Genomic DNA, 10,237 nt, shown 5'->3' on the forward strand with positions numbered 1-10,237 from the left:
CTGTGACAAAAACAAAACACTCTCCCTTCCCTTAAAAGGGAAACTGCCATTAAGATTCTAGTAAGTACCAGCATATATCCTTCCAACATACAAGGACTTAAAAATGAAATGTTTACAGGGGTACGCGTGTACACCATGAGACAGTATTGTAGCCAGCTTTCTCCTCCTAGCCCAGGGATGAACTCAGGTCTGGCTGGGTGGCAAGCACGTTTACAGGCTGAGCAAGGTGGTATTTTTAAATAGTCACTTTTGCTCAAGATATCCTCTACAGAAAACTGCTGACATTTTATCAGTTTCCACAATTTTCTTTAAATGTTAACAAATGGGGGAAAGCCAACACCCAGGATAAAGGATTTAATCCAGTATTTATTCCACACTCATGATGGTTTTCTGAAATCAGAATACAAGTCATAAGAACAATCTATCAAATAATTTGCTGATAGTCTTAAATAACGCAGCACTGCATTACTGTTAATATTTCTGTCCTAGATTGTTTAAAAACTCAAACAGCAATCTTCATTATCAATAAAAAAAGTTCTGAATTCTTAAAAAAGGATACTGTATCAAGCTGTTTCATAATTTAAGTATTCTCCATTTATAAAATGCTTTGGAAGCTTGCGGCTTGAATGAATCCTATGCCCCGCCCTCTCCCAATCACTCCTTAGTATAGGGTTGCTACAATGCCAGGCTTACACACTTTAATATAGTACTTTTAAAGTCTGAGAAAAAATTCAAGAGGGAGGGGGGAAGCACATTGTACAAAGGAAAGGAAATAAATTTTAGGCATACTAACAGTGTCCCTTTGAGGTAGAATGCTAAAAGGACTTCTGATCAAATCACAGCCTAATTTAAACCTCTTATAAATTCTCTCTAACATTAACTGTGGAGAATAACAACATATTAACAAGAGCTTCCAAGGTAATATACAGTGGACAAGAATGTTAACCCTCCAACTGTTGCCTTCATGTATACTGAAAAACACATAATTCTCCTAAACAAACATCCAAGATCCATTCCCATGGTCTTTAGCATTCTATTATGAAAAGCACAGCCATGCTAACTTCAGTACACAACCATAATCTCACACCTACAAAACAAAAATAGAATTAGTGGCAGTTTATTGCCTTATACAAATTTAACCAACATGGCAACCATGCCAAAGGAATTAAAACATTTTCCAGGACGTATGTACAGACTGTACATTTTAAAAACAAACAAAAATGCAAGAACATTCTGTGCATCATGTGTCAACTCAATGGGGTGAAAACATCAATGCTTAATGGGATTACAAAGGCACTTCCCTACACAAAAGAAAACAGCCTACGGGGAGCTCAAAGAGTGCATAACTACTGCACAATCTCAACTTGGGGGGGGGGGAAGCAGAATTTAATCAACATTTAAAGGATTCAATGTGATCCAATTTTACAAAATCTTCACACAGTCTCATCTTTGTTTTTATGTTCTTTTTCTTGGCTCTCCGGCTCTCCGCTCTGGCTGCTCTGGTGATCCTGTCTGTCTGACTGGTCCTTGCTATCGCCATGTTCTCTCTTGTGGGGACGGTCTTGGCTCCTGCTGCGCTTTCTAGACTTCTCTCTGCTAGGGCTGTGTTCTCGTTTTCTCTTCTCAACACTGCCAGTTCTTCCTTGACTGCCACTTCTGCTTCTTTTATTTGACTTCTCCTTGCTTTCGTTTTTATGTTTGCTTGACTTGTCCTTGCTCCTGCTCCTGCTCCGCTTCCCTGCGTTTCTGCTTCTGCTCCTACTTCTGTGTTTCCTCTCTCTGCTTCTACTTCTGCTGTGTTTTTTCTTGGACTCTTTTTTGTCATCTCTGTGTCGTCTATCCTCCTTGTCTTCTTTGTGCTTCTTCTCTTCTCCCTCACCCCTACTTCTCTGCTCCTTGGAGCGCTCTCTTGATCTCTCCCTGTCCCTTTCTCGGTCATTGCCTCTCTCCTTGTCATAATCTCGGTCCCGTCTTCGACCTCTCTCATTTTCTTTCTCTCTTTCCCGATCCCTGTCTCTTCTATCCCCTTTCCTATCACGACTGCGACTGCGACTTCTGTGCCTCTCCCGACTGCGGCTTCGCCTGCGATCTAATCCCCGATCGATGCTTCGGGATCTTCGCCTTTCTTTCTCTCTCTCTTTGGCCTCACGCTCTAGTCGTTGGCGTTCTTTCTCTCTCTCCAATTCTCTGTCAAAACTAGAAGATCCATGGCCCTCCCGGTGATGACTTCTGCTTCTCGATCTTCTCGGAGACCTCCGTGGGCTCAGTGATCTTCTTGGAGATCTAAGAAAAAGGGAAAGGAAGAAACTAATAAATCAAACCCTGGAAGGGCTGGGATACCTGCAGTGGAACACTTACCTGGCACGGCCTGCGAACACTGGAGCTGATATTCAACCACAAATACTCCCTAGCACATAAACCAACCAAATATACTACAAACATTTCATCAGCTTACCACACACATCAAATATAATTATTAACCTTTGGATGGTACTGCCTGTGGTAGAGTACTTGCCTGGCATGCATGTGTACAATGATGTAACTTCTCTCATTATTTTAGGGGGAATGACAAATGAAAGGAAAACCACATTTTTCCTAAGAACTTTGTATAGGTAAATTAAAATACTGTAACTGGTCATTACCTGGATCGCCGTCTCTCAACATGTCTGTCTATCTCCTCAACACCTTCCTTTCCGTCTTTCTTGATTTTCCTAGGTCGAGTTTTAATCTGCTGATCAATATTTTTCTGAACTGGAACTGGAATTCTTGGAAACAAAGTAGAAAACCACTCCAGTTTTGTGAGAAAAGAACGAAGCATCTCTCCAATGGTCATTACACAGCCTCCACCAGCTTTGACATCTAGGTCCTATGAAACATAAGAGATACCCTACCGGTTAAAAAAAAAAAGACATCAACATATACATGAACACTTTAAAAAATTTTTTTATACCATCTTTGGAATCAACTATAAAAAAAACTAACAGAAAAATTTCAATTTTGTATCCTAATCTGGTAATGAATGAAGAATATTTAGGCTAATTATATACATGCAGGTGAAAACGAACCCTGCAGCCTTTTGGGCATAAAGGGACCTGACTTACTCATTAACAAAAAATCTGGAAAGGCCCCTTATATAACTAACTACGTGGAACAAGTGGGTTAACATGACATTTCACATACCTACACTTGAGGACACGTTTGCACATATACCTAGTGCTGAAACCTAGCTATGTAGGGACTACTTTCAGAGAATTCCTGTCTAAAGGTTATCTTTTAACAGCTGCAATATAAAATGAAGCCCTGCTAAAACTGGAAGCAATAGCAAACCAACTGCCATGAAGCAGTGAGGTTTCTAATTTAAAGTTATGTACAAAATAAATAAATGAACAAAGAATTGGAAACGCATAATCCATGATGACCATTGTCTCTGAAAAGGGTCATTACCGCATGAAGGCCTTCTTGCTATGCCCTCTCACAGCTCAGGACATGTTAGTCAGCTATTGTCAGTCCCAAACCTATAGTGCAAGCACACAAGGAAAGTGAGATTTGTTATCTAAACAGGAAAACAAGAGCTAAAGGTAAAACTGCTTGCACTCACACACATTTAAGTGTTCAGATATACAGTATTTCCAAATATAATCGCTGCAGATATCTAAAGAAGAAAACATACGTTAGCTCAAATAGAGGACCTCAGGTTTGTAAACATAGTAAAGAACAGATAAATTAGAAGCATTCAGAAGCCTAAGACCAATTTTAAAAGGTGACATGCCTTTTTGAAGTGCTTTAATCTTTCTTTAGAAAAAAGCCATGTAAATAGGAGGAAAGTTTAACAATTATGATTTTACCTCAAACACTTCCTGGATCGTTTGAATTAAAAAATGCTTGGTAAACAGGCCAAAACAGGCCAGGGAACTTTTTAACAACCATCTCTGGGCTTGCTTGTAGCCCTAGTACTAGGGAACTGAGACAGGGGGTCAGGAGTAGAGGCCGTTCTCAGCTAGTCTGAGGTCAACCTGAGTTATGCAAGACCTTGTCTCAAAATGGTTCTCTTCTATGTCTACATAGTGAGGTTTGTTTTTTTAAAAAGGTGAGCATATAATAAAAATGAAAATTTTTATTAGATGGATGCATTCATTAACAACAAAAAAAGATTTATTTATTTATTTTTGAGACATGGTCTCATTATATAACTCTGGGTGGCCTGGAACTTACTACATAGACCAGTTTGGTCCGGAACTCAGCAATCCATCAGCCTCTGCTTCCTAGGTGCTGGGATTAAAGGTGTGCCATATTAAGGACCAAATTTTTGTTTGTAATCATAGAAGCAGTTTAATTCTACTATAAAAACTCTGAATTACAAATTAGTGATAAAAGTGGATGCAAGGACAATAAAAAAGCTCACAATGAGTATATGTTGATCCTCTAGTCTTCATTAAGTAAATTAATATGGGTAGAATTTCAATATGACTCTAATCTTCGCTCATCTTGTCTTAAGGCTTGAGACAGTGACTAGATCAGCCAAAAAAACCTTAAGTGCTAATTTAAGGAAAAGAACTGTGTTTTCCCATGAACTGTGTTGGGATCAAGCCCAGAGCTATGGGTATGTGACTATGAGGTTAAGTTTTACAATGTTAAGCCTGGTCTTTAAAACACTGTGTTGTATAGTGACTGAGAGAGCTAGAACGAGCCAGGCACAGTGGTAAGTCCTGTGTGTAATCCTAGCTACTCAGGAGGCTGAAGTAGGAAGGTTACGGGTTTGAGACTGACCCAAGTAACACTGAGGGTCCAGGCTCAAAAGAAAAATGGAAAAGAATTATTATCTTCTCACTTGGACAGGCATAATTGTCAGGCTATTTAAGTTAGTCTCAACTCTTTCTAAGCCTATATTCACACACAAATATAAATATCGCTGTTTGAAAAATGTCATAGTAAAACCAAAACCCGTTCGAAGATTTAAAATGCCTGCAGTTACAGTAGTGCATGTTGCCTGTCATGTCTAGCCCCTCGGAAAGCCACTATCAGTCATAGAAGCTAGGATCAACACAATACAGGGTTAATTTGGGAGAGAAAAAGTTATCATCGAAGTTATTAAAACATACTAACTTTTAAAGCATATTAAAATAACTTAAAAATTTAACCTAAAACAGAAAAGTCACCAAATCTTAGCAAATGGATAATAATCCCACAAGTACGACTGAAACAAATGCACAGAAATTCTGAAGACATTAAACTTCCAACAAATAAAAGGGCAAGAGCAGAGTAACCAGAAGAAAGGAGATGATTACCCTTGCTGACATACCTCCTCATCATCAAGGAAGGACTCAAACCAGTCCCACAGGTCTGTAGGGGGTTGGGTATACCTACAATTATAACAAGAAATCTACTGAGTTTATGTAAACTAAAATACAGTATTCATTTAAATATGTAGACAAACACACACATACCTTATATACATAAATCCAAGGGCTCTGATATATGGAGAGTCTGTATGTGTTATGAGACCCATCACTTGCTTCCGAGTTAACTTCAGGGTAAATAATTTGTATAGAAGGCAAAATGCTGTAGAAACAATGCCTCCTGTTCCAACACCTCGAACCTTTAAAGGGAAACATAGTTAATAAAAAATAAGCAGATACTTAATACCCATTGGTTGATGCTGTTATCAATAACCATAATCTACAGTTAAAAGGAGGGCATAAAAACTGGTTTTTCCTAACCTGATTCAATGGAGACCTGACTTTTGCACTTTAAAAAAATTCCAAGATCTGCCCATGAATTGGTATTTGAATATAAGGCCACTTAGCTCTCCTATAAACTTAGCAGGCAGAAAAACTGGAGAAAAATGCACGTACTTCTACTTACCCCTCCGCACATCCCCGTCTGGCCGGCCGTTTTCCTGCTCCCCTTTTCCCACGGCTCAACATGCGTAACCTGAAAATAAAAAAAGGAAGACAGCAAACGTTCGTACTCTGAAACTACAGTGAGCACAGTTCCTAAGAGCAACTCCTCCCAAGTGCCGAGCCACTGCGCCGGCGGGCGGGCGCCTTCCACCATCATCTGGACTCCCTCACTAAGTACAGCATCACTGGGAAAGCTGCTCAGACTCAACACCAACAAAGTTAGAGGAGTCAACAAAACCTCGGCATGTTTTCAAAGCAGATAGGTCACTTTTATGGTAAATTTAAATACATATTACAAAAACCATGAAGTTTATTTCTAGGGCTCTGGAGGGGCAAGAAGGGCTTACGGCCTGGGAGGTGGGGGTCTTAGTCTGTAGCCCCGGCCCGGATCATTCAGACCAGGCTGGCCTGGATTACAAATCACACCAACCTTGGGACTTTTTATTCTTGTTTTTTACCTGGATCAATTAATTCCTAATTAAATATTTTAATTAAAGATTAAAATTATAAAGCTACAAAAGATCACTCTTGTACTTAATTTTTAACCAAACTGCAAACCCATAGTATACTGTTAAAAGGTAAAGTGTGAAGTCATTAATATATACCAAACTGAATCAATAACAGTATCATTTTTGTTAAAGGGAGCACCCTATGAAAACAGCTTTACCCCCCAATTAGCAAAACAGAGACACTAGAGATAAGTGAAAATTATTACACCTGTTTTTGTTTCTTAAATAAACCCTGCTCTTTATTTCTGCCCATACCCAGTAATACTTTATACTTCATTTCAGTGGCTTTAGGCAAGCAAAACAAACAACCCACCATTTAAATTGAAGCACAACACCGTTTTGCTCACCTTATGGAGTTTTATCCTGTTCCCAACAAAAACACACTGAGTAAGTCACATCCCACCCAGCCCCCAGTGCTGGGGACTGAACCTAAGGCCTCACCTATGCTGGATAAATGCCGTACCGACTTACCACTGAACCACAGCCGGTTTCTATTCCTTAAAGGGTACCCAAAAGATGGCATACCATGTAAAACTGGAAGCCTTCACATTTCAAAGACTATTTGATCCAAAGAAATTTCCTAGCAAGTTTTCAGTCATATTTCACTTTTATTTATATGTGTGTGTGGGCCCGTGGAGCCCCGAGGGTCTGGTCCCTGGAACCGAGGGTAAGGTGGCTGTTAGTTACCTGCCCACCGTGGATGGTGGATGGTCTTCCACAAAGGCAAAAATGTCCATGGGGTATCTCCCCAACCCCCCCCTCTGATTTTAGTTTTAAAAACGAATTTAAACATACTTTGTAATAGAATAAGTTTTTCTGAATACATTTGAAATTAACTTGAAACAATTAACTTAAAACAACCTGTCACAAAGGTACAGGGACCCAATTTTCAAAGTTAACTGCATACATAATTTTCACCATGCTGCATTCACACTGAAAAGGCCTTACCTTTTAAAAGCTAGTTTTAAAAAACTACTTCAGAGTATTGGTTACACCTACTTAACAGCTTTTGTAAAAGAACACCAAGAGTATGTGTATATTCTATATATCCAAAGTTAAAAGGTTTGTCTATAAAAAGCAATTAGTACCTCAAAAATCTCTCATTAACCTGAACAAGCAGCTGGGAGAAAAGTAGGGAAGATATACAGAATCTCTTTTTGTTAACATCTCCACGTGTATGCTTAAATGAGAGAAAATGTCTTATTTGGTCTGCCCAAATTTATAAGTGTCAAGACAAGAAAAATTGGATGTGTTTTACTTTACATGCTCTATCGAAAATGCTTGAAGACATGAAGACTAACTATTACTACTCATTGAAATACAAATTAACCTCGGAGGCCTGGAAGGTATTTTTAAACTACCTAATTTGTAGGGAAGTGGAGACTCTAGTTAGTGAGACCAAAATCAATGGCCCAAAACCAAACCGGAAAAATAAACCTAATTAGCCATTCATTTAACCAGGGAAATGCATTTATGGCGATTGAGCATGATTAATAGTGCATACCTCTACCTGCGACCCTGGGCTGCTCCGAGCCTCGCTGCAAGACTGAGTCAATCCTGCTAACGAAACAAGAACTGAGACAAGAGTGCAGTGAGGAGGCGCCAGGTGAGCTTCCCCAGCACAGCCAAGCCAGCACCGACCCTGCCGCAGAAAGAAGCCCAGGGCCCAGATCATCCTAATTATGCCCAACGCACAGGTGGCTGACACCTTCGACTCCTGACTTCCTGCTGGGAAAAAAATGTCCAGGCCTTCTGTATATCTCTTCGCCCTGGCACTCCAGCCACCCTCAAACCCTCCCGGCCCACCCGACACACCACTCACTGGCCAATTTCTGTCGGGATTGGAGAGCTTAACGAAGAGCACGCGGCCGACAGTAATTCCGCTGGCCCGAGGGGCAGCAGCAGGGAAGCACCGAGTTAGTGCTTAGTCGACACAGGTAAAAAGGAGTCAGTTTTTTTTTTTTTTTAAATGGTGAACTTGGACAGGCTTCTGGTATTACTTTTCTCCTCTCCCCTAGAGTTCTTGCCCAACAGCTCCCTAGGGATAGGCAGGAGGTTGGGGTGGGTTAAAGATCGATTGTGGCGGGCTCGCCCGGCTATTAAAACAAAACGAAAAAAACTAAAACCTGAAAAGGAAAAAAAAAAAAAAAAAAGAGGGCGGCCCTAGCCCGACCCGTCCCCAAACCAGCCCCAAGCTTCACTTCTCCCTCCGCCAACTTTCCCCCTCCCCCAAACTCTCGGGTCTCAGGAGGGAGGGGAAGGGGGGCGCATCCACGGTAGCCGACACCCCGCTCTGGCGAACTTACCCCCGACACGCGGGCCTAGAGGATGCGTACCTTAAAGTAGATCTCGTCCACCACCTCGTGGTAGGTCTTGAGCTCGTAGAGCTGCACTTTGAAGTAAGGCGACGACAGGATGTTGGTGAGGATCATGGGGTTGAGGTTCATGGTCTTCTCGTTGCCCCACAGCGGCAGCACATTGCCCTGCTTGCCCGACACCGCCGGCTTGGTGGCGCCGCCGCCGCCGCCGCACTGCTGCTGCTGCTGGGTCACGGCCGCGGCCGCCTGGTGCTGCGGTTGCGAGTTGCCGGTCAGCGCGGGGCTGTTGTTAGCCATGTTGCCGCGGCAGGAAGGAGGGCGGGCGGGAGGAGGGGGCCAAGCTCGATCGCGCTCTTCGGGACAACGGTCCCGGACCTACTCCATGGAAGGCCGTCGGGGCAAGGAGCCCGCCGCCTTGTGCCCCAGCCGAGCGAGGGACTGCAACTGGGACGCCGACACACGGGAGCTCCGGGCCGGAGACCGAGACGGACGCCAAAAACGCAGGCGGGGAGAACTCCGGACGCAAGGCAGAACGGGCAGACGAGGAGCTCGATCTCTTCCGCCAACTGCCCCTGGGAACAAGATGGCGGGGCCAGCGGAAGTGACGCCACACGCCCGGGCGTTCGAGCTGAGGCCGTGGCCAATCAGAGCCGCCCGTGTGTGCAGGCGATTCCTTTTCCTGGTTGCGCGAGGTCGTTGCGTGTTGGCTCGGCTCCGGTGGTCTGCGTGCCGGGCTGGTGGCTTCCTCCTGGGGCCTTGGCCCAAGGGGAAGGGGGTCTGGACACGGTTGCTGTGTTTTAGAGTTTGCATCGGTAGCTTGATTTTTCTCGAGGCAGGAGGAGGGTCTCGTGACACGTGTGTTCTGGACGGATGCGTGACTGCTCCTGCGGAGCGGTCGCGGTCTCACTGAGTTCATTTTGTTAAGATTCTCCAGAAAGGACTAGAGTCAGGGAATTGACTCCGATAGAGTCCTTGAGGCTTTCGCAGAGGTAATAGTGTCCTACCGGAAGTCGTAGACGGCCCCGATTTTTTTTTCTCCTAAGATTAGGATAATATTTTAACTGGGTTGTGAGCTTTAAAGAAAGTACTCTCAACTGGGTGTGGTGGCGCCCGCTTTCATTCCAGTGCTGGGGAAGAAGGGGCAGACGGGTCTGTGATTCTGAAGCCAAGTTCCATAGAGATCCAATCTCAAAACAACAAAAAAAACCCATAAAACCTGCTACCTTACGTGGAGTGCTTTCATTGACTCAAACCTATCTTTTATAGTTTTAGCTAGGGTCTCACACTATAGCTGAGGCTAGCATATAGCCCAGGCTGGCCTCAAACTCAAGATAATCTTTCAGTCCCAGCCTTCGAAATACTGGGATTTGGGTCGTAAGCTACCACATGTAGTGAGATGATAGATAGTTCTATGGTACCGCTGCACTGGGCTAGGCCTTAGATAAGGGAGTGGGGAATGGAGATGGAGAAAAGGTGTGAAAGGAATCACAGTGTCTGCTTTCAAAGGTAC

The 10,237-nt window shown here is 43.0% G+C and overlaps 1 protein-coding gene across 1 annotated transcript; it reads right to left on the minus strand.

The window, feature by feature from the left end:
• Nucleotides 1-347: 347 nt before the first annotated feature.
• Prpf38b (pre-mRNA processing factor 38B) lies at nucleotides 348-9,309 on the minus strand. The gene is made up of 6 exons (XM_021196476.2): nucleotides 8,746-9,309; nucleotides 5,863-5,931; nucleotides 5,445-5,596; nucleotides 5,300-5,360; nucleotides 2,643-2,866; nucleotides 348-2,283 (listed from the first exon to the last, which is right to left on the minus strand). Exons 1-6 carry the CDS (start codon nucleotides 9,022-9,024, stop codon nucleotides 1,434-1,436), a joined length of 1,635 nt encoding a protein of 544 aa, XP_021052135.1. The 5' UTR covers nucleotides 9,025-9,309; the 3' UTR covers nucleotides 348-1,433.
• Nucleotides 9,310-10,237: the final 928 nt, after the last annotated feature.

Source organism: Mus pahari, chromosome 4 (genome assembly GCF_900095145.1).
Source record: "Mus pahari chromosome 4, PAHARI_EIJ_v1.1, whole genome shotgun sequence".
Lineage (NCBI taxonomy): Eukaryota > Metazoa > Chordata > Mammalia > Rodentia > Muridae > Mus > Mus pahari.